Here is a 24,212-nt window from a genome sequence, read left to right as displayed (position 1 = left end):
ATAGACAGATTATGTACTGACAATGGGAATGGATGAACGGACAGATTGTGAAGAGAGGAAACAGGCAGATGGATCACGTGCAGACAGACGGAGCATGTGCAGGCAGAGGATGTGGGCCAACCCTGGTGGCTCCCCCTCGCATGTGCCTGCCCCCTGCCCTCGTCGGCCACGCTGAGGCCCTTCCCCCACAGGTGGGCTCCTTCTTCATGATCAACCTATGCCTGGTGGTGATTGCCACGCAGTTCTCAGAGACGAAGCAAAGGGAAAACCAGCTGATGCGGGAGCAGCGGGCCCGATCCCTGTCCAACGACAGCACACTGGCCAGCTTCTCCGAACCCGGCAGCCTCTATGACGAATTGCTCAAGTACCTGGGCCACATTTTCCGCAAGGCCGAGCGCCGAGCGGGGCGCCTCTATGCCCGCTGGCAGAGCCACTGCCGGAAGGTCGGCCCCGACGGACCAGGGGGCCGGGGCCGGGTGGGCCGGGGGCGGGGCCGGACGGCCTCCCCATGCCCGCTTGCCCGGCACCACCACCACCACCATCACCACCACCACCATCATCACCACCACCACTACCACCACTACCACCTGGGCAATGGGAGTCCGGGCCCCGAGCTCCTGAGGTTGGATGTGGAGGAGGACCAGACAGGAGGCCAGCTCGTGCTCCCGGTGCCAGCCCCCCGGCCTTGGAGCCCCCAGCCTGACTCCGCTTCTGCACGTAGCATCTACCATTCCAACTGTCATGTGATGGGGCTCGGGGATGGTGGGAGGCAGGACCCCAGGCCCGACCCTCCGAGCGGCAGGAACTACCCAATCATCCTGCCTTCTGCCGCCACCAGACCGGCCAGTGGTGTCTCCGTGCCCAGCGTCAGGGGGACCCCAGGGAGCCCTGTGGCCGGACCCCAAAGCCCCACCCAACTGGATGTGGACACTTGCAAGAAGCTGCGTTGGCCTGTCAGGGAGCCTGGTAAGGAAGGGCTCTGGGGAAGTTCCCAAAACCCCCAAACCAAGTCCCACCCTGTCCCCTCTGGGAGAGGGGTCCCATCACATCCGGGCACCACTGGGGTCAAAACAGAGGGACACACTTCTCCCCGCAGCTGGCTCACTGGGGGAGAATCAGGGATGGAGAAGGGAGAGTTGGGGAAGTTGGGTGGTCCATGCTGGGACACTGGACGAAGAGTGTGGGGAGGAGAAGGGAGTTATGGGTGTTGGAAGTGTGGGGCTGGAGAAGGCAGGAGTGGGGAAGGGGCTGGGAAGGGGCACAGAGAGGACAGGCTGGAAACCTCTGTCTGCTGGGGTACAGGAGCGAGGCTAGATGAACTCCCCGGGGTGGGAGAAGCCAGGGAAGGAGTGGGTGAGACCCCTTCTGGGCAGCCACTGCTCTTCCCTCACCTGCCTGTCTCAGTCCCCACCTCCTGTCCAACTTCCCCGCTGGTCTAAGGGCTGGAGTAAATACAAGATAAAAGTTGATATGGTTGAACATGGTCCCAGTCCCACATGGAGCTCATGGTCTACGAAGGAGGGAGAGCAAGTATTGAGTCCCCATTTTACAGATGACGAAACTGAGGTCCAGAGAAGACAAGAGACTTGTCCAAGATCACTTAGCAGGCAAGTGGCTGAGCCAGTATTAGATCCCACATCCTCTGACTCCTGGGCCTGTGCTGTTTTCACTGGGCCAAGATTCCAAATGCCTATTCAGTCTGTCGTGCTGACACCTGTGTGCTTTGCCTTATCTCCCCCAGGTCCAGGCCAGACTGTGAATGTCCCGTTGTCCACACTGAGCACTCCCCGTCCCCTGCAGCGCCTCCAGGATGGCCTGCCTCCCTGTGACTCCCAGAGCTGCCCTCTCTGCTCCCGCCCCCTCGAGGACTGCGAGTTTGAATTCAGTGAGTCGGGGAGCTGCGACTCTGACCCCAGTGGCACCTACGAGTTCACCCGCGACCTGAGGCGCCGGGACCACCGGGACCCGGTCCAGCGGACCGGCCGGTTGCGGGGCCGAACGGAGACACCGCAGAGGAGGAACAAGGCCATCAGGCTCTGGCTGGCCTTTGGCCACAGACTGGAGCGGATCGTGGATAGCAAGTACTTCAACAGGGGCATCATGGCTGCCATCTTGGTCAACACCCTGAGCATGGGGGTAGAGTACCATGAGCAGGTAAGGAAGAGGCCTCCTAGATTCCCCGCGAGCACACAGTGGGCTGGAATTTCCTCGAGGATAGTCACTGGGCACGCTCCTAAAGTTCAGCACAGTGCTAACCACTGTAAAATAGGCCGTCACTAAATAAGAATGATCAGTTGCCTCCGTCCCACTTCCCCCACCCTCCGAATGAGTCCGTGGCAGAGACAGGGAAAGTAAGGCCCTGGAGCCCCCCCAAGGTGATCCCCCATCTGTGGAGCCATGGGCAGGCACCCCTTCCTGGGGCAGCTGAGAAATAGGGTTGTTATCCCATCCTGTCCCTCAGCTGCACAGGGGGCAAAGATAGATACTGAATGCCTGCTGGGGAACAGGACCTGTACTAAGCACTTGAGAAAGTCCATTGGCCTGGGACACCTTCCCCACCCATAGGGAGCTTCTGCCTTGCTTGCCTGGCCTTTTTTTATCATATTTGTAAAGTGCTTATTATGTGCCAGACTGTTCTAAGTTCCAGGGTAGATACAAGGTAATCAGGTTGGACTCAGTGCCTGTCCCACATGGGGCTCACAGTCTTAATCCCCATTTTACAGGTGAGGTAACTGAGGCACAGAGAAGTTAAGTGGTTTGTCCAGGGTCACACAGAAGACAAGTGGCAGAGCTGGAATGAGAACCTAAGTCCTTCTGATTCCCAGGCCTGTGATCTATCCATGAGGCCACACTGCTTCTCCTGCCATGAAGGTGGCTTGGTCTAAGTAGCGATCTATCTGCAAGTCTGCCTTCATGAACCCGTGAGTGGCGTCCCACCAAAACTCCATGTTTAGGGCATTTACTCTCAGGGGTGTGTGTATCAAGGACAGTACACCAGATTAACATCGGGAAAAAAAACCAGGCACATTCTTTGCCTGCAGCAAGCATACATTCTAACCAGTTATTGAGCAGAGCACAGGCCTAGGCACTGGGGAAGGGAATATGGGCAATAATTTAGAATCAGTCCCTTGTTCACAATCCATAATTATCTGAGGAATTTGTTCTGGGCTAAATAATAATAATAATAATAATGTTGGTATTTGTTAAGTGCTTACTATGTGCCAAGCACTGTTCTAAGCGCTGGGGTAGACACACGGGAATCAGGATGTCCCACGTGGGGCTCACAGTCTTAATCCCCATTTTACAGATGAGGTAACTGAGGCACAGAGAAGTTAAGTGACTTGCCCACAGTCACACAGCTGACAAGTGGCAAAGATGGGATTCGAACTCATGACCTCTGACTCCAAAGCCCGTGCTCTTTCCACTGAGCCACACTGCTAAACATGTGCTAAACCCTGCAGTAGATACAAGAAAATCCAATCGGACGTATTCCTGAACCATATGAGACTCACAGACTGAGATGGAGAATGGAAAGATGTCTCATCCCCATTTTACAGAGGGCCTAAAGCAGTTAAGTGTTTTGCCCAAGGTCACACAGCAGGCCAGAGGCAGAGCCAGGATTAGAACCTAGATCTCCTGACTACCAGGCCCGGGTTCTGAGAAGGGGTGAGAGGGACAGGAGAGGCTGCTGATAGATACATGAGAAAAGGCCAATGTAATAAATGCAGTAAAAACAAATGAAAAACGATCACACTGAGTTGGCAGTTTTTTACAGTTTGAGGAAGTTTTCAGGTGTTACTGACCCGGAGTGACCCAGCACGGACCATCCACCACCTCTGAATCTCCCCTCTCCATCTCTGACTCTTCCCCCACTGACCAAGGATGGATCATCCAACAACCCTGACTCTGCCCACTCCAGCCCGGACTCTAATCCACAACCAGTGATCCAGCAGGGACTGTCCGACACCCTTAACTCTCTCCTCTCCATCCCTGACTCTGCACAGTGACCCAGCATAGATCTATCCAATCAATCAATCAGTCAATCAGTGGTATTTATTGAGTGCTTACTCTGTGCAGAGCACTGTACTAAGTGCTTGGGAGAGTACATTACAATGGAATTAGCAGGCATGTTCCCTACATATCTCAGTGGAAAGAGCCTGAGCTTCGGAGTCAGAGGTCATGGGTTCGACTCCTGGTTCTGCCACTTGTCAGCTGTGTGATTGTGGGCAAGTCACTTCACTTCTCTGTGCCTCAGTTCCCTCATCTGTAAAATGGGGAGCCTCACGTGGGACAACCTGATTACCCTGTATCTACCCCAGCGCTTAGAACAGTGCTCTGCACATAGTAAGCGCTCAACAAATACCAACATTATTATTATTACCCATAACAAGCTTAATCCTTCAGGCCTGGCAAGGTACAGTGCTTGGCACATAGTAAGTGTTTAAGAAATACCATCTACACAGATCCCTGGGGGAACGGATGCTGGGTACAGACCCCCAGACTGAGCTCCTCAAAGTCTCTAAGTGCCTCTGGGGATCACCCAGCTGCAGCCTGGGGTCTAAAACTGAACTTCTTATCTTCCCACTCAAACCCTGTCCTCCACCATCCTTCCTGCACACAAGCCCATAACCTTGGCATTATCTCCTTGACTTCTCTCTCTCATTCAACCCACATATTCAACCCACTTCACTAAATCCTGTCCATTTCACCTCCACAAAATTGCTAAAATCTTCCCTTTCCTCTCCATCCAAACTATCACAATAATCCAATCACTTATCCTACCCTGCCTTGATTACTGCATCAGCCTCCTTGCTAACCTCCCATCCTCCTGTCTCTCCCCACTCCAGTTCATACTGCCAGGATCATTTTTCTAGAAAAATATTAAGTATGTGTTTCCCCACTTCTCAAGAAATTCCTATGGTTGTCCATCCACCTCCGCATCAAACAAAAAGTTCTCACCATTGGCTTTAAAACACTCAATCATCTTGTCCCCTCCTTCCTCACCTCACTACTCTCCTACTACACCCAGCCTGCACACTTCAGTTCTCTAATGCTAATCTCCTCGCTGTGCCTCGATCTCATCTCATCTCATCTCAGAGAGAAGCAGCATGGCTCAGTGACAAGACCCCGGGTTTGGGAGTCAGAGGTCACAGGTTCGAATTCTGGCTCTGCCACTTGTCAGCTGTGTGACTGTGAGCAAGTCACTTCACTTCTCTGGGCCTCAGTTCCCTTATCTGTAAAATGGGGATGAAGACTGTGAGCCTCATGTGGGACAACCTCATTACCCTTTATCTACCCCAGCGCTTAGAGCAGTGCTCTTCACATAGTAAGGGCTTAACAAATACCAACATTATTATTATATTATCTATCTCGCTGCTGACCTCTCACCCAAGTGGTACCTCTGGCATGGAACGCCATCCCTCCTCCAGTCCATCAGACAATTATTCTCTCCCACTTCAAAGCCTTATTAAAGGCATATCTCCTCCAAGAGGCTTTCACTGTCTAAGCCCTCCTTTCCTCTTTTCCCTCTCTTTTCTGCATCACCCTCATTTGCTCCCATAATCCATCAACTCCTCCCAGCCCCACACCAATCATGTACCTATCTGTAATTCATTTATATTTATGCCTGTCTCTCCCCACCTAACTACAGTTCATTGTGGGCAGGGAATGTGTCTGTTTATTGTTATATTGAACTCTCCAAACACTTAGTACAGTGTTCCGCACATAGTAAGTGCTCGATAAATTCAATTGAATGCATGAATAAATGAGGGACCACCCATTGCCCCCACAAGACCCCAGAGCCTCCAATGCAGTGAGCAGGAACAGGTTGGACTCTGGCAGATGCTGACCGAACCCTCGTCCTAGGGGATCCTGGCCCCCCAGGCTGGGACCACCTCTGTAGAGCCAGCACCCTCCCCCCCTGCCTGCCCCCTGCAGACTCCCAGGCTTCAGAGGGCTGGAAAGGCTCCCGGGCAGGACTGGTTCCAGACAGTCCACAGCCCTGAGGCGAGGCTGCAGGTCTGTGCTTTTACCTGACCCTGCCCTTGGTATGCATCATGTCATACCAAGCATGCGCCTGGTAGAATACAATGATGTCATACCAACATATCTGAGTACAGTTTCACTGCCATCTCCTCCCCCATGGCCACCCAGCATTCTGGGCAGATCAGTTCCGAGGCCCCGACTCACACCCCACAGACTCTTTACCACAGTCCCACTGCCAATTATGGGATGGCCATTTTTGAGAGAAAGTTTGTGACTCAGTTTTGAGAAGCAGCTGTGTGACTGCAGTATTTGAGAGAAGCCATGTGTTGGCCATCTTCGAGAAAAACCATGGGGCAGCTATTTTTGAGAGAAGCTTTGTGGTGGCCATCTTTGAGAAAACGTTAGGTAACAGCCATAACTGTAAAGGGCACTGACCCAGCCATCTTTTATAGAAGCTTTAGAGCCTCCATATTTGAGAAGGGAAATGACTTAGATATTTTTGAGAGAGGCAGTGGTGGCCTTCATTGAGAAATGCTAACTGTGGTGTGGTGGTGTGGTATGTAGTGGCTAACTGTAAAAAGGGCAGAGTTGTAGCCGTCTTTGAGAGAACTTGTAGAGCAGCCATCAATCTATAGGGTTTATTGAGCACTTTTTGAGAGTGAGCACTAAGTAAGCATTTGGGAGAGTACAATTGGACCAAGTTTGCCTTCTCCCCATTGTTTGCTCTCAACTCCATCCCTTCACTCTCACCATTCCTCCAGTCTCCAATTACCCTCTCCCCCGAAACTCCATTCTGCCAAATTCTGCTGCCAAATTTCAGCTTTCTCCACCTTCAAAGCCCACCTAAAATCCCACCTCCCTCAAACTGCCTTGAGTCATTCCCAACACCCAAGAGACAACAACCCAACAGTTGCCTCTTGTACTCATGCAATCTGTGTTCACCCATCCATGGCATTTGTGAATAGATGTTTATTCAATTGCCCATTCAAGTATTGGATGATGAAATGATGCTGCTGCTGCTGATAATAATAGCAACAACAACAATAATAAAATATGGTATTTATGAGCACATACTCCATGCCAAGCACTAAGGTAGGTAAAAGATAATCAGGTCAGACAGGGTCCCCATCCCACATGGGGCTCACAATGGGAGGAGGGAGAAAGGGCATTGAATCCTTATTTTACAGACAAGGAAACTGAGGCCTGGAGAAGTAACTTGACTTGCTCAAGATCAGACAGCAGGCAAATGTCAGATCAGGGATGAGAACTCAGGTCCTCTGACTCCCAGGGATGGGCTCTTTTCACTAGGCTGTGCTGCTTCTAATTTATTGGGATAGCTCCTTCTGTAAAGATTGTGTCTGCCTCCACCATTAGACTGGAAATCCTTGTGGGTTGGGTTTATATGGGACTTTCCCAAGCACCTAGTCTAGTGTCCGGCAACCAAGGAGCACAAAGTGGTTACCACTGGTGGGACAGCCATTCCAGAAGGCTGCTGCTAAAGGGCAGCCCCTCACGGCACCCACTCTTCTGCCTTGCAGCCAGACGAGCTGACCAATGCCCTGGAAATAAGCAATTCGGTATTCACCAGCGTCTTCGCCCTGGAGATGCTGCTGAAGCTGTTGGCGTGCGGCCCCATCGGCTACGTCAAGAACCCGTACAACATCTTCGATGGGGTCATCGTGGTCATCAGGTCTGCCGGACGATGGCCCCGGGGCAGGGGCGGGGTGGGGAGGGGTGCTACCCAAGTGCAGACCAAACCCCAGCAAGGCCATGTGGGGGCTGGAGACAGGTCCGGGGTTCACGCTTGCTCTCCGGGACCCTCTACCTGCCTAGATTGCCTGGACCCCGTGGGACTCACGTGGCATCACTGCAGCCCCTCTCCCTCCTCCCCGCCATCCTGTCTGGCAACCAGCCCCCGCCCTCCCCCACCACAACCACCCTGTTGGCACCGGCTGGAGTCAAGGCAGCAAGTGAGCTGCCCAGATGGCGTCTGGCCCACAGTCTGGTTCTGGTCTAGTCACGGCCTTTGGTTGCCCTGACATTTCCTGGAGATTTCCATCGAATATTTTGAAGAGCGATGGAAGGAGGTGTGGACTCCTGCCTCCATGTCCCTGACCCCAACCTCAGCCTATAGAGTAGGAAGAAAGAGGATAAGGGGCCCTCCACTCTGAATGCACCAGCAGAGCACTCTTCAGCCTAAGGGTCAGAGGGAGCCTGAGAGGAGACCAAACCACCTCCCCTGAGTGACCTTCCCCTCTCCCCTTCTGCCTGTCAGCCCCAGTGGGCTATCCAGCTCAGGACTCTATTTCTGGCAGGAGCAAGAGAATAAAATGGGCGCTGGTTGTCTTCCTAGACAGCAACTCTCAGGTTTCTGACTGGACTGCTCAACGACCCCGACTCTCCCACATGACCCAGCATGGACTATCCAACACCTCTGACTCTCCCCGAGTGACCCAATATGGACCATCCAACACCCTTGATTCTCCCCTCTCCATCCCTGACTCTCCCCAAGTGGCTCAGCATGGACTTGTCCAACATATATTCTGGGTTTGAGATGCACCACGGCATTAGAACCCCAGCTCCTTCCACCTGGAGGTCAGGGTGTCTGAGTAAGGAACATGGGCAGGAGCGTAGGCTCTGACAGGAACAGGCTTTCCCGGGAGGCAATGGAACATGTGGGTGGTAGCTTAGGTTGGGGGGCAGAGCTACCCTGTGCTGCATTTTTATTGGTGGGGGACCATCGAGGGAGAGACCCCAAGTAGAGCCCCACTGCCAGCCCCAGGGCATCTGGGAGCCCTTCCCATCCTGGTACCAAAGTCCGCGGTACCAAAGTCCGCGGTGGTGACAGCAGCTCCCGTGGTGGCCCTGCAGCGTATGCGAGATCATCGGGCAGGCGGACGGCGGCCTATCAGTGCTCAGGACGTTTCGGCTGCTGCGAGTGCTCAAGCTGCTGCGCTTCCTGCCCGCCCTGCGCCGCCAGCTGGTTGTGCTTGTGAAGACCATGGACAACGTGGCCACCTTCTGCATGCTACTCATGCTCTTCATCTTCATATTCAGGTGCTGACACACACTCCGCCCCCACCCACCCAACCTTATCCCCACCCCAGCCCAAGCCGCACCCCATCCCCCCACCTTCCTTACCCCCACCCCTCCCTATCCTTACCTCCAATCCATTCTGTCCCTTCCTCCTACCCTGCTCCCAGTCTTGCCCCATCCCCACCACTGCCCATCCCACCCTCCATCTCACCCCCACCTCTCCCCAACCCTGCACCCAGCCCTGACCTTACCCTATCCCACCTTCTACCGCGCCCCCAGCCCCAAACTACCCCGATTCCTGTGATGGCCTGCATGCTCATCTGCACCACTCACTGAGAAATTTCCTATGGTGCAATAGCTGAACAATCATTCAGGCAGCACATCTATCTATTAAAAGAACCTTCGGTGGACAGAGCACTGTACTGAATACTTGGGAGAATAGGATCCCTGCCCTCAAAGAACTGACAGTCTAGCTGGGGAAGCAGACATAAAATAACTTATGGAGAGGAGGAGGAAGTGAATGGAGGGATGACTGTGTGGGAGAGGAAGTGTGCAAATAGCTGGATGTGGGTGTTGACCTGTGCCCAAGTGCCATAACTCGGGGTGGAATGCACAAATGTGGAGGAGACGCATAGGTCCTGAGATGGGAGTTGAGAGAGCTTGACCTGGGAGAAACATGGATTGGGGAGGGCTTCCTGGAGGAGGTGGGATTGCAGGAGGGTGGGTCAGGTGGGGAGCACTGGGGGCTGGCAGATTTGAGGGGAGCAGGAGCTTCAGGCAGGAGGGAAGTTTAGAGCCAAGATGGGGTGAACAGCCCAGAGTCCCAGCCCCCAGTATCTCCAGACAAGCTGTCCCTGCCCCTGCTAACCCAACCACTGCCTCTTCCCTCACCTCTCACAGCATTCTGGGAATGCATCTGTTTGGATGCAAGTTCAGCCTCAAGACAGATACGGGGGACACGGTTCCAGACCGGAAAAACTTTGATTCTTTGCTCTGGGCCATAGTCACTGTGTTCCAGGTAGGAGCCTCACCTCATCGTCCTCTTCATCACCTCTGTCCTCACTATCCTCTTCATCCTTGCTGCCCTCTCCATTCTCACCATCTTCACCATCCTTTCTGTCCCTGCTGTCCTCGCTGTCCTTTCCATCCTCACCATCCTCTCCATCCCCTCCCTTGTTGCTGCCCTTGCCATTCTTACCATCTTCATTGCCCTTTTCGTCCTCACCACCCTCTCTGTCCTCATCATCCTCTCCATCCTCACCATCCTCTCTGTCCTCATTGCCCTTTCCATCCTTGCTGTCCTCTCCAACTTCACCATCCTCACGGTACTCTCCATCTTGCACGTCCCCTCCATCCTTGTCATGCCCTCTGTTCATTCCATCTGTGCCATCCTCTCCATCCTCTCCATCCCCTCTGTCCTCACTATCTTCATCGCCCTCTCCATCCCCTCCATCCTTTCCATTCCTGCCACCCTTGCTTTCCTCTCCATCCTTGCCGTCCTCACCATCCTCTCTGTCCTCACCATCCCATCTGTTCTCACCGTCCCCTCCATCCTCCCATCCTCGCGGTCCTCTCTGTGCTCACGGTCCTCTCCATCCTTGCCGTCTTCTCCATCCTCGCCATACCCTCCATGCTCGTCTTCCTCTCCATCTCCCCGTCCTCATGGATAGGGGTCAGGGGCCAGGCTGACTGTGGGCCTCAGCCAGGGTCACCCCATTATTCCAACCTCGGGGCTAAGACTGGAGACCCCACTCCTCCTTCCTTACCTCTCTGGCCCCCTCAGCCCAGACACTGAAGCCCATGGCTGGGAAGGCACTGCCCCCGAGCCTTGGGGAGGATGGCCGAGCTTAGGTCGAGCTGCCACTAGGCCATCTCCTTCCTTGCCTAAGCTCTGCCCCTAACCCCTGAGAGCCATCACTCCAGCCCCTGGAGAGCCACACCCCAAGAGCTGTTCCCCCTACCCACCCCGGCACCCCAGGAGCCAGGGTCCCCTACCCCTGAGAGTCACTCCCAGTCCCCAAGATTCAGGCCCCCAGCCTCCCGGGCCCCAATCCCTGCCAGATAGATCCCTCAGATCCCCTGATTTTAACCTTCCAGTGAAGCCAAAGGCTTCAGTCCAATTCCAGGGGAAAGTGAATCCAGGCCCATCGCCAAGACTGGGCCAGGGTGGGGTTGGGACCCTCAGCTAGCCACTTGCCAGCCCAATCCCCACAGGAAGGAGACTTCCTGGCTTCCAGGTAGAATATAGCTTGTTGGGGGTGGCCAGTCCAGGTTGTCCTCAGTCTCCCCCAAGAGGCCAATTGGAGTGTGGGTAGGGGATGTGATGGGTTGAGAAGGTCTCTAATTCAGCCATTCAGCCCCTGCCTCCCAACCACGTGCCTTTTTGTCCAAATAAGGCATCCTCAGAGCGCACATTCCCCCATGACCTCAGGATGCTGCTTCCTTCCCCTGTCCCCCCCCGTGCAGACAGCCACCCCTAGAATCAACCATGGGGCACAGAGCCCTTTGCCCCAGCCCTGGCTAAGGCATGATGGCTTAAGCCTGGATCAAGCCATCCCTGGGGCCAGTAGCTTATCGAGATCAGAGGACGACCAGCTTCTGGCCAACTCCCAGCTAACTTCCAAGAGGCATCGGTCCCTGGGGGTGGGGGGTGGGGGGAAAAGGAGGCCTGCTCACCCTAAGGATGCTGGAACACCGATGTTGATATGACATCCTTCTCCTCCTGATTCCTATGGCAGAGAGCCTTGGGGAGCTTCCCCATCATCCCTGTTGCCAGAACCACTCCCAGCTCTGGGTCTTCACTGGGCTGATGGAGGTGTGTGATGAGTTGCTGCAGGGCATGTTGGATGTGTGGGGCCCTGGGAATTGGGCCTTCCTGATGCATTTCCAGTCAAAGCATTCATTAGTGCTTGCTGAGTCCAATCAATCAATGGTATTGATGGAGTGCTTATGGTGTGCAGAGCACTGTACAGCACACTCAGAGAGTACAATGCAACAGAGTTGGTAGACATGTTCCCTGGACACAAGGAGCTTACAATCCAGAGCAGGGAGAGGAAGCAACAGTATTTAACGATATGTACATAAGTGTTCTGGGGAGGTGGGGTGGAAGGGAGTTCTCAAGAGCTTCGATGACATGGAAGTACTGCAGTGGCAATAGCGGGGCAAATAGTGTGAGGAAAGAAAAAATAAATTAGGGAAGGCCTCCTGGAGGAGATGGGCTTTCAGGAGGGCTTTTTGAAGGGGAAGACACTGAGCAGAGAAGCTTGGTTTAGGGGGAAAACAGATTTTTGGCTGCTAATTTGTAAGCTCCTCAAGGGCAGGGACTATGTCTGCTAACTCTGTCATATTCGTCCAAGGTTTTAGTGCAGTACTCTGCTGCACACAGTAGACTGTAAGCTCCTTGAGAATAGGGACTGTGTCTACTAACTCTGTTGTACTCGCCCAAGCACTTAGTACACTGCTCTGCACATAGTTGGTACTCTTAAATACTAAGGGTTGACAGATTCAATCTGAGTGGCTGTGCGACCTTAGCCAAAGCCCTCAACCTCTCGGAGCTGCTAGCTTCCTGGCAGAGGCACCAGGAACCCTGCAGAGGGATGGCCAGCTCCCGCCCTGGCCATCGGGGAGCTCGGCCACTCCAGGGGCTGGCTGCTGAGAGCGCTGTGGCCTGCAGATCCTCACGCAGGAAGACTGGAATGTGGTGCTGTACAACGGCATGGCATCCACATCCTCCTGGGCTGCCCTCTACTTTGTGGCGCTGATGACCTTTGGCAACTACGTGCTCTTCAACCTGCTCGTGGCCATCCTGGTCGAAGGGTTCCAGGCTGAGGTGAGGGGCCAGGGTTCTTTTCTCCCCCATAAAAAGGGAGGACTGGGGGGGAGCAGGACTGCCCTTACCACCAGAGGGATTCCAGGGGAAGAGCAGGGCTGTTCCTGCCACTGGAGGGACAGAATTGATCCCATCCCTTAAAGAAAGAGCAGAGGGAGAGCATGGCTGTCTCTGCCCACCAGAGGTTGAGCAGGAAGGAGGGGAGCTCCTTGCTCCTTTCTCCAACCCCTGGAGAAAGAGCAAGTGGGGAGCCAAGCTGTCTCCATCCCCTGAATGAGAGGGCTAGACTGTCCCTATCCCCTGGAGAGGAGAATAGGGCTGACCCTGTCCTTTAGAGGGGGAGCAGGGCTGATTCTGTTCTCCCAAAGGGAAGGTTGTGTGGGATCAAAGCAATCCCCATCCCCTGGCCCACCAATCAGGAGTGGGTGTGCAAAGCTGAGGCAGAGAACCAGAGGAAAACCATGAAACAGGAAGTTTGAGAGAATCTGGGTGCTCCAGGCTGGACATTGAAGGTTGCACTCCCCAGAACCTTCCCAGTTTTCTCTAAATCATTCCTGGGGACCTGCCCCAAACTCCAGGAGTGGAGCTTCTCCTGTCCCTCCCGCCCATCCATGCCTAACCCTGCCCTGCTCTGTCCTGTCCTGCCACCCGTCCCCTCATGCCCACCACCCACCCCTCCAGACCTGCCCACCCAGCCCTGCTCAGAGGTCTGCATTGTACTTAGTGCTTCGCTCTGTGTTGAGCACCGGGATGGGCCCTAGACCTGGCATTAAGGCCTGACCCCACTCCAGGGGCTCCCATCTAGTGGGGCATGGACACTGAGGAAAGAGGGAGAGATTCTAGACTGGACACAGGGAACGGGAGAGCTCAAAATCTGACCAGCACATGGGACAGTCTCTGGAGAGGCCAGCCTCCTTCTCGTCCCCCATATAGGCCCACCTTTGGTTTCCTCCTCCATCCTTCCCCACACTTCCAAACTTCCTAATAGTCTGAGTTCATGGCTCCCCATAGCACCTCAGCTCAGGCTCTCTCCTAAGCAGAGCTGCGCTAGGACCCCCTGTGGTGGTGGGCAGAGGCTGGGCTGGGCTCTCCTTGTGGTGGTGGGCAGAGGCTGGGCTGGGCTCCCCTTGTGGTGGTGGGCAGAGTCTGGGCTAGGCTCCCCACATGGCTGCCAGCAGAAGCTGGGCTGAGAGCCCCTTGTGGTAGCAGGCAGACCCCCTCCATGGGCTCCAGAGACCACTATTGCCAAGAAGGCTTACTGTCCACTCACCCTGCCACCCCCACAGGAAAATGGACACAAGACCCCAGCCAGGAATCTACTCCATGTCCCCCTACTTTGGTTGCAGGGCGATGCAAACAAGTCTGACACAGATGAGGACAAAACATCCGTCAATGTGGAGGACGATTTTGACAAAATCAGCGAACTGTGGGCCTCAGGTGGGCAGCTTGGATCAGTCGGACAGAGTGGATCAGGTGGATAGTGTGGATCTGGTGGGTGGAGTGGATTGAGTGGTTGGAGTGGATCAGGTAGATGGTGTGGATCAGGTGGGAGGAGTGGATGGGGTGGATGATATGGATAAGGTGGGTGGTGTAGATCACGTAGGAGGAGTGGATCAGTGGAAGGTGGATGGTGTGGATTAGGTGGGTGCTCTAACCCCCTCCCTGCCCTGCAGCACTTGTGTATATATGTACATATTCATAATTATAATTCTATTTATTTTTACCAATGATGTGTACATATCAATAATTCTAATAATTCATAACAATAATGCTACTGATGCCTGTTTACTTGTTTTGATCTCTGTCTCCCCCCTTCTAGACTGTGAGCCTGATGTGGGCAGGGATTGTCTCTATTTGTTGCTGAATTGTACTTCCCAAGTGCTTAATACAGTGCTGTGCACACAGTAAGAGTTCAATAAATACATTTGAATGAATGCATGAATGAATATCAGGTGGGCGGTGTAGATCAGATGGATAGTATGGATCAGGAGGGTGGTGTAGATCAGCTGCATGGAGTGGACCAGGTGGATCGAATGAGTCAGTGTGGAACAGGTATGGAACAGGTGGGTGGAGTGGATCAGGTGGACAGTGTGGCTAAGGTGGGCGGTATAGATCAGGTGGGTGGCGTGGATCAGATGTGTGGAGTAGATCAAGTGGACAGCATGGATCAGGTGGATAAACTAGATGAGGTGAATAGTGTGGTTCAGGTGAGAGGTGTAGATCAGGTGGATGGTGTGGATCAGGTGGATGGTGTGGGATCAGGTAGACGGTGTGGATCAGGTAGACGGTGTGGATCAGGTGAATGAACTAGATCAAGTGAACAGTGTGGATCAGGTGGGCAGTGTAGATCAGGTGGATGGTGTGGATCAGTTAGATGGTGTGGACAGTGGGACATTGTGGATCACATGGATGGTACAGATCAGGTAGACAGGGTGGATGATGTGGATCAGGTGGGTGGAGGGGTCAGGTGGGCAGTGTAGATCAGGTGGGCAGTTTGGATCGGGTAAATCGAGTGTAACGGGTGAACAGTGTTGTTCAGGTGGGTAATGTGGATCAGGTGGATGAAGTGGATGAGGAAGATGGAGTGGTTTGGATGATTATGTGGATCAGGTGGCAGGAGTGGATCACCTGTGGGGAGATGATTAGGTGGGCACTGTGAATCAGGTGGACAGAGTGGATTAGGTGGATAGTGTGGTCAGGTGGATCGAGTGGATTGGATGATCATGTGGATCAGGTGGGCCCCTGTCCTCTTCCCCCTCTCTTCAGGCTCGTATCTCCTCCTGCCTCCAGGGCGTCTCTACCTAGATGTCTGCCCGCCACCTAAAACTCAACATGTCCAAAACTGAGCTCCTTATCTTCCCTCCCAAGCCCTGTCCTCTTCCTGACTTTCCTATCATTGTGGATGGTACGACCATCCTTTCTGTCTCTCAAGCCCGCAACCTCGGTGTCATCTTCGACCCGGCTCTCTCATTCACCCCGCACATCCAATCCGTCACCAAGACCTGTCGGTCTCACCTTTATAATATCACCAAGATCCGCCCTTTCCTCTCCACCCAAACTTTGACTACCATCTTTGACGGCTTTGACTACCATCTCTATGCAGATGACACGCAGATCTACATCTCCGCCCCTGTCCTCTCCCCCTCGCTTCAGGCTCGCATCTCCTCCTGCCTCCGGGACGCCTCCACCTGGGTGTCGGCCCACCACCTAAAACTCAACATGAGCAAGACTGAGCTCCTCATCTTCCCTCCCAAACCCGGTCCTCTCCCAGACTTCCCTATCACCGTGTATGGCACGACCGTCCTTCCCGTCTCTCGGGCCCGCGATCTCGGTGTCATCCTTGACTCATCTCTCTCGTTCACCCCACACATCCTATCCGTTACCGAGACCTGCCGGTTTCACCTTTACAATATCGCCAAGATCCGCCCTTTCCTCTCCACCCAAACGGCTACCTTACTGCTACGGGCTCTCGATATATCCCGGCTAGACTACTGTGTCAGCCTTCTCTCTGACCTCCCTTCCTCCTCTCTCGCCCCGCTCCAGTCTATTCTTCACTCCGCTGCCCGGCTCATCTTCCTGCAGAAACGATCTGGGCATGTTACTCCCCTTCTTAAACAACTCCAGTGGTTGCCTATCAACCTCCGCTCCAAACAAAAACTCCTCACTCTAGGCTTCAAGGCTCTACATCACCTTGCCCCTTCCTACCTCTCCTCCTTTCTCTCTTTCTACCGCCCACCCCGCATGCTCCGCTCCTCCGCCGCCCACCTCCTCACCGTCCCTTGGTCTCGCCCATCCCGCCGTCGACCCCTGGGCCACGTCCTCCCGCGGTCCTGGAACGCCCTCCCTCCTCACCTCCGCCAAACTGATTCTCTTTCCCTCTTCAAAACCCTACTTAAAACTCACCTCCTCCAAGAGGCCTTCCCAGACTGAGCTCCTCTTCTCCCTCTACTCCCTCTACCGCCCCCCTTCACCTCTCCGCAGCTTAACCCTCTTTTCCCCCCATTTCCCTCTGCTCCTCCCTCTCCCCCTTCCCATCCCCTCAGCACTGTACTCGTCTGCTCAACTGTATATATTTTCATTACCCTATTCATTTTGTTAATGAAATGTACATCGCCTTGATTCTATTTAGTTGCCATTGTTTTTACAAGATGTTCTTCCCCTCGACTCTATTTATTGCCATTGTTCTTGCAGAGCACTGTACTAAGCGCTTGGAATGAACAAGTCGGCAACAGATAGAGACAGTCCCTGCCGTTTGACGGGTTTACAGTCTAATCGGGGGAGACGGACAGACGAGAACAATGGCAATAAATAGAGTCAAGGGGAAGAATATCAGGTGGGCAGTGTAGATCAGGTGGGCAGTGTGGATCAGGTGGTAGAGTAGATCGGGTGGACGGAGTGGATCAGGTGATGGTGTGGATTCATTCATTCATTCCATTATATTTATTGAGTGCTTACTGTGTGGACACCACTGTACTAAGCATTTGGGAGAGTACAATACAACAATAGACACATTCTCTGCCCACAATGCGCTTTCAGTCTAGGGGATGGAGAGACAGACATTAATATAAATAAATCATAGATATGTACATAAGTGCTGTGGGGCTGGGCTGGGGGGGAGAAAAAAGGGAGCAAGTCAGGGAGACACAAAGGGAGTGGGAGAAGAGGAAAGGAGGACTTAGTCAGGGAAGGCCTCTTGGAGGAGATGTGCCTTCAATAAGGCTTTGAAAGTGGGGAGAGTAATTGTCTGTCGGATTTGAAGAGGGAGGGTATTCCAGGCCAGAAGCAGGTTGTGGGCAAGGGGTCAGCAATGACATAGATGAGATCGAGGCACAGTGAGAAGAAAAGCATTAGAGGAGCCAAGTGTGCGGACTGGGTTGTAGTAGGAGAGTATCAAGATGAGGTAGGAGGGGACAAGATGATTGAGTTCTTTGAAGCCATTGGTGAGGGGTTTTTGTTTGATGTGGAGGTAGATGGGCAGCCACTGGAATTTTTTGAGAAATGTTCTGAATGCTTCTGTAGAAAAATGATCTGGGCAACAGAGTAAAGTATGGACTGGAGTAGGGAGAGAGAGGAGGCTGGGAGGTCAGGAAGGAGTCTGATGCAGTAATCCAGGTGGGCTAGGATTAACGTGGTAGCAGTCTGGATGGAGAGGAAAGGTCAGATTTTAGCAGTGTTGTGAAGGGGGGACTGATAGGATTTATTGATGGTTTGAATATGTGGGTTGAACGAGGGAGAGGTTTCAAGGATAAAGCCAAGGTTTCAGGTTTGAGAGACAGGAAGGATGGGGGTGCCATCTACAGTGATGGGAAAGTCAGGGGGCAGACAGGTGGGAAGATAATGAGTTCAGTTTTGGACTTGTTAAGCGTGAGGTGATGGGAGGACATCCACAAAGAGCAACGTCTTGTACACAAGAGGAAATGTGAGACTGCAGAGAGGGAGAGACATCAAGGCTGGAGATGTAGATTTGGGTATCATCCGCAAAGAGGTGGTAATTGAAGCCATGGGAGAGAATTACTTCTCCAAGGGAGTGGGTGTAAATGGAGAATAGAAGGGTTCCCAGATCTAAACTTTGAGGGACCTCCAGAGTAAGGGGGTGGGAGGCAGAAGAGCCAGTGAAGGAGACTGGGAATGAATGGCCAGAGAGATAAAAAGGAGAACCAATAAAGCCAAGGTTGACTAACATTTCCAGGAGAAGGGGGTGGACCACAGAGTTGAGGCAGCTGAGAGGTCAAGGAAGAATAGGGTGGAGTAGAGGCCATTGGATTTGACAGAAAGGAGATCATTCCTTCTGAGAGGGTGGATTCTGTGGAGTGAGGGGGACAGAAGCCATATTGGATGGGGTCAAGGAGAGAACTGGAGGAGAGGAATTTGAAACAGCAGGTGTAGAAAACTTGTTCAAGAAGTTTGGAGAGGAATGGTAGGAGGGAGATGAAGCACTAACTGGAGGGATCCATTGGGTCAAGGGAGGGTCTTTTTAGGAGAGAGGAGACAAACACATTTGAAATCAGTGGGGAAGAAGCCACTGGAGAGTGAACAGTTGAAGATGGCTGGCTTTTAAGGAGGGAAGAAGGGAGGGGGCAAGTTTTCTGACAAGGTATGAAGGAATGGGGTCTTATGTGCAGGTGAAGAGGGTAGATTTTGAGAAGAAGCAGGAGAATAGAGGCACTGCTGGGAAGGATGGGAGAGTTGAAGAAGGGGTGGGAGACGGGGAGGGACTGAGGAGGGTCAGGGGAGATTTTAGGGAGCTCATCCTTGAGACTGTCAATTTTCTTAATAAAATAGGTGGCCAAGTCACTGGGGGCAAGGGATAGGGGAGATGGGGGGTAGAGAGCCTGAAGTTAAATGTCTGGAACAACTGGAGAGAGCAATGGTCATGGGTGTCATTAATGAAAGAAATCATTTTACTGGGCAGAGGGGAGGGCAGAGTTAAACAAAGCATGCAAGGATAAATTTGAAGTGGACGAATTTGGCCTGGTATTTAGATTTCCACCAGCTCATGCACAAGAGCAAAGGAGGTAGACTGTGTAGGAGATCCAGGGCTGTGGGTTAGTGGTCCGAGATCGACAAAAGGGATAAAGGAACGAGTGAGTTGAGTTCAGTATCAAGTGGATGTAGTGGAACAGTTGGATGGAGGAAATCAGGTTGGGCGGAATGAATCAAGTGGGTGGTTTGGGTTGGGGGATGGCATGAATCAGGTGGATAGAGTGGATCAGTTGGGCAGAGTGGGTCAGGTGGATAGAGTGGGTCAGGTGGATGGTATAGACCAGGTGACTGGACTGGATCAGGTGAGTGGAGTGGATTGAGCAGAGTGGGAGGTGTGGATCAGGTGAATGGTGTGGATCAGGAAAGCAGAATGGACCAGGTAGGCAGAGTGGATCATGCGGGTGGCATGGATCAGATGGGCAGTGTGGATCAAGAGGATGAAGTGGATCAGATGACAGTGTGGATCACATGGGCAGAGAAGATCAAGTGGATGGAGTGGATCATTTGGGTGGAGTGGATCATGTGGATGGTGTGGATCAGGTGGGCAGACTGGATCAGATGGGCAGTGGATCAGGTGGTCGGTGTCAATCAGGTGGACGAAATGGATCTGGTGGGTGGAGTTAGTGGGCCGGCATTAATCAGGTGGAATGTGGTCTTCATTTCTTAATTCCAACCCTCATCAGGGACCTGGTCCCCCTTAGCAATTGGGTAGTCCCCCAGTCCAAGGACTTGCCCTCCACATGGTACATGGTACATATTGTGCTAGACACTCTTCCTCTTTGACTTTAGCACATTGTTTTTTTCCCCAGTTACTCAACCTGGGTCTTGGCATCATCAGCCCCCAGGTAAGCGGGTTCTGGAGAAGTCACATGAAGATGTCTGGGTATCACAGTGAAGTCCCTGAGAGGTCATGGGGAGGACTCGAGGGTGCGGGGGTGCCCCCCTTCTCCTCCAATGGCAGATTCTGGCAGTCCCCAAAAGCAGTGTTCAAAAGCTATGGAGGCCGGTCAGGTTGGTTTATGACTTTTCCCCTGGCTTTGTTGCAGACATGAAACATTTCTCTCTGTCTGTGATGGGTAACGGTCACCTGGATGGCCGGGGCAGCCTGCCCCCACCGATGATCCTGCACACGGCAGCAACCCCTGGGCCGACCCCTCAAGGCTCACCACAGCTGGACTCCGGGCCCGCCCTGCTTGGGCGCCAGTGGGCTGACTCCGCTTCCAATAATCCCCTGCACTGTGACCAAAGATCCTCGGTATGGGCTGGATGGGCATAACTGTAGGCATCACAGTTGCGGTCTTGACAAGCACTGCACTAAATGAGGCTCAGAGACTAAGGGCGAGGGAGAACAGGTATCTGTCAAAGTTGGATGAAGACTGGAAGCCCATGTGGGACAGCGACTGCATCCAACCAATTACCTTGTATCCAGACCAGTGCTTACTATGGTGTCTGGCACACAGTAAACGTTTAACAAATACCATTTTAAAAAAAGGTATCAAACCCCTATTTTACATCTTAGGAAACTGATGCATAGGGAGGCTAAGTGACTTTTCCAAGGTCGCACAGCAGGTCAGGGGCAGAGCTAGGATTAGAACTCAATTCTCCCGACTTCTGGTCATGTGCTCTTTCCAATAGACCACACAGCTTCTTCCCCCTCTTCTGCTCTCCCCTTCTCACACTCTCACTCCTTCTCTGTTCTCCTTATAATGGTAATAGTGACAGTATTTACTGAAAGCCCTGAGGAGAAATGCTCTCTACTAAACTCTACTAAATGCTGGGGAAAAAACAACAGAAGCTCAAGACCCATTAATTCCCTGACCTCCAGGAATTTCCACTCTCCTGCCTACTCTCTTGAGCCCGTCTTCTCTCTCCTCCCCTGCAGCCTCCCCGGACTCTCTCATTCTTAGCCAGCAAAGTGGGGACCCCCTGAGGATCCTGGAGACTCCTGGAAGCTTTTGATAAGAGCTCAGCTCGGTTTCATGGGCAGGGAATGTGTCTTGGACTTCTGCTCAACTTCCCCAAATGCTTCATGCAGTGTTACTACTACTGTTACTGCTACTACCACTACTGCTGCTGCTAGTTCCTCAGCAAACCATGCTGGGACTAACCACACTGAAGCTAACCATTCAGGGACTGACTACATTGGGTCTGACTACACTAGGATTTACCACAGTGTGACTGAGAGAGCTGGGGCTGACAATGCTGGTACTGTCCATGCTTGGGTTGACTGCACTGGGACTGACCGTGCTGGGAGTGACTGTGCTGGAGCTGACCACCTGGGGGTTGACCATGCTGGGATTGAATATACAGGGCTGACGGCTGGGATTGACCATACTGGGAATGACTGTGCTGGGATTAAACATGATTGGACTGACCACCCTGAGGCTGACCATGCTGGGACTGAGTGTGCTGGGACTGACTGCACTGGAACTGACCATGCTGGCACTGAACTCACTGATGCCACAGAAGGTGTCAGTGATGTTAGTGGGGTTGTCAAAGCAGATGGTACATAAATCCTTACAGGTTAGAGTGAGACTGAGCTCTGTGCCTGGGTTCTGGAGGCCCCATCCCCACCGTTTCCTCAGAGCAGTGGGGAGGGGATCTGGGAGGCTCGGTGGGCTCCTGGGGGCTTGAAAGGCTCTAAGAGAGGCACAGAGGGGAATCTGTGGGGCTCTGAGAGGATCTGGGAGGCCAGCGAGGATCCAGGGGCCTTCGGTAAGCTCTAGGGGGGAAAGCTGAGAGGATTCAGTTCAACATCCTGTGCCCCTCCCGCCCTTAGGCCAGCCCGCGCAGCTCACCCTGTGCCTCTAGATCTCCCTCTGGCCCCACTGTCAGCCGTCGCGCCAGCTGGAACAGCCTGGGCCGCCCGCCCAGCCTCAAGCGGAGGAGCCACTCGGGCGAGCGTCAGTCCCTCCTGGCCGGCGAGGGCAGGGGCAGTGCCGATGATGACGCTGACGACACCCTGCCTGGCGCCAGGCCACCACCCATCCGCCAAGCTGAGTCTCTGGACTGCCGCCTTTTCAGTCCGCCCACCCCCGAGTGCCCCACCCCCAGCCCTGGGCCAGCCACTGACCACCATGGCACCCACAGCCAGGCACTGCATGGAAATGGTGAGCTCTTTCTGCACCTGGATGCCTGCAGGGACCAGGCCCTCGACTACGATGATGACGTGGAAGACGTGAGTGATCAGCCCGGTGTGGAGGGGATGCAGAGGTAGAGGTGGGACAGCCAGGAGTTGAGGGCTGGGGGACTCAGGGATGGAGGTGGTACAGCTGGGGGTGGGGGAATGCAGGAGTGGAGGCCTGACAGCCGGCGGGCCTGGGAGCATGAGCGGAGGTGGGAATGGGGTTTGGGGGATGCAGAGGTGGAGGTAGGCCAGCTGAGGGGGGCTTGGGGGATGCAGAGGTGGAGGTGGGACAGATTCAGTGGGTGAGTGCTGACACAGCTAGAGGAAGCTGGGAGACATGGGTGGAGCCTGGATGGGGGTGCTGGATGATGCAGGACTGGAGTCGGGAGGGTGGACTGTGGGATGCAAGGGTGGAGACGGGACAGTTGGGGCCATCAGGTTGGTTAATCAACAAATGGTATTTGTTGAATGAGTGAAGAACACTGTACTAAGTGCTTGGGAGAGGACAATCAATAGAGTTGGAACACCCAAAGAGCTCACTGTCTAAATCTGGGGAGGCAGACATTAAAATAAGTTATTGATAGAGTGTAAGGCTATGTACAAAAGTGCCATGGGGCTGGAGTGAGTAACACAGTTCTTGATGGGTATACAGCCAAGTGCAGGGGTGACACAGAAGTGCGTACTGATAGGGGAAGGAAAGGGGTTAGTTTGGAAAGGTCTTTGGGAGGAGGTGTCATTTTGGGAGAGTTTTGAAGGTGAGGAAAGTGGTGGATTGTTGGATATGAAGGAGGAGAGACTTCCAGGCCAGATGCAGGACATGGACAAGGTGTCGGTGGTGAAATTGAGATACAATGAGCAAGCTGATGTTAGAAGGGTGAATTGAGCAGGCTGGGTAGTAAATCATAGAAGTGAGATAAGAAAAGGCAAGGTGATTAATTCATTCTTTCAATTGTATTTGAGTGCTTACTGTGTGAAAAGCACTGTGCTAAGCATTTGGGAAAGTACAATATAACAATAGACACATTCCTGCCCACAATGAGCTCACAGTCTAGATGGGGAGATAGACATTAATATAGATAGATAGATGGATAGATAGATAAACTAACAGATACATACAAATATGCTGTGGGGATGGGAGGGAGGATGAATGAAGGAGCAAGTAAGAGCGGTGCAGAATGGAATGGAAGAAGAGGAGACGTGGGCTTAGTCAGGGAATGCTTCTTGGAGGAGATGGGCCTTCAATAAGGTTTTGAAGTGGGGGAGAGCAATTATCAGTCTGATATGAGGAGGGAGGGCATTTCAGTCCAGAGGTAGAATGTGGGCAAGAAGTCGGTGGCAAGACAGATGAGATCGAGGAACAGTGAGAATGTTAGCACTAGAGGAATGAACTTGAGGGTTGGGTTGTAGTAGGAGGAGTAGTGAGGTGATTATTTTAAATTATGCCTATGGTAAAAGCCTTAAAGCCTATGGTAAGGAGTTTGTGTTTGATGCAGAGGTGGGTGGACAACCACTGAAGTTCTTGAGGAGTGGGGAGACATGGACCAAACAGTTTTTCAGAAGAATGATCCGGGCAGCAGAGTGGGGACAGACAGGAGTCAGAGAGGTCAGAAATGAGACTGATGAAGGGAAGAGTTAGGGATGGAGAGGAGAAAGTCAGGGGTGTTGGATGGTCTGTTCTGGATCGCTAGAGAGAGAGTCAGGGATGAGAGTGGGAGAGTCGGGAACGAAGGGGGAGAGTCAGGTGGAGGATGA

General features: G+C 53.1%; 1 protein-coding gene across 1 annotated transcript in view; it reads left to right on the top strand.

The window, feature by feature from the left end:
* The window catches only part of CACNA1H (calcium voltage-gated channel subunit alpha1 H), a gene marked incomplete at its 5' end in the record, with an annotated part of 219,303 nt that overhangs the window by 137,053 nt on the left and 58,038 nt on the right, over nucleotides 1–24,212 (top strand). Inside the window, 10 exons of the mRNA XM_029057244.2 lie at nucleotides 192–966; nucleotides 1,742–2,154; nucleotides 7,524–7,675; nucleotides 8,857–9,042; nucleotides 9,922–10,039; nucleotides 12,695–12,850; nucleotides 14,137–14,287; nucleotides 20,143–20,178; nucleotides 20,380–20,588; nucleotides 22,113–22,511. Of these exons, the coding sequence (XP_028913077.2) occupies nucleotides 192–966; nucleotides 1,742–2,154; nucleotides 7,524–7,675; nucleotides 8,857–9,042; nucleotides 9,922–10,039; nucleotides 12,695–12,850; nucleotides 14,137–14,287; nucleotides 20,143–20,178; nucleotides 20,380–20,588; nucleotides 22,113–22,511 (2,595 nt within the window). The remainder of the gene's footprint in view (nucleotides 1–191; nucleotides 967–1,741; nucleotides 2,155–7,523; nucleotides 7,676–8,856; nucleotides 9,043–9,921; nucleotides 10,040–12,694; nucleotides 12,851–14,136; nucleotides 14,288–20,142; nucleotides 20,179–20,379; nucleotides 20,589–22,112; nucleotides 22,512–24,212) is intronic.

Source organism: Ornithorhynchus anatinus, chromosome 2 (assembly GCF_004115215.2).
Source record: "Ornithorhynchus anatinus isolate Pmale09 chromosome 2, mOrnAna1.pri.v4, whole genome shotgun sequence".
Taxonomy (NCBI): Eukaryota; Metazoa; Chordata; class Mammalia; order Monotremata; family Ornithorhynchidae; genus Ornithorhynchus; species Ornithorhynchus anatinus.
Note: the sequence above shows the minus strand (reverse complement) of the source record. Positions and strands in the feature narration are given on the sequence as shown.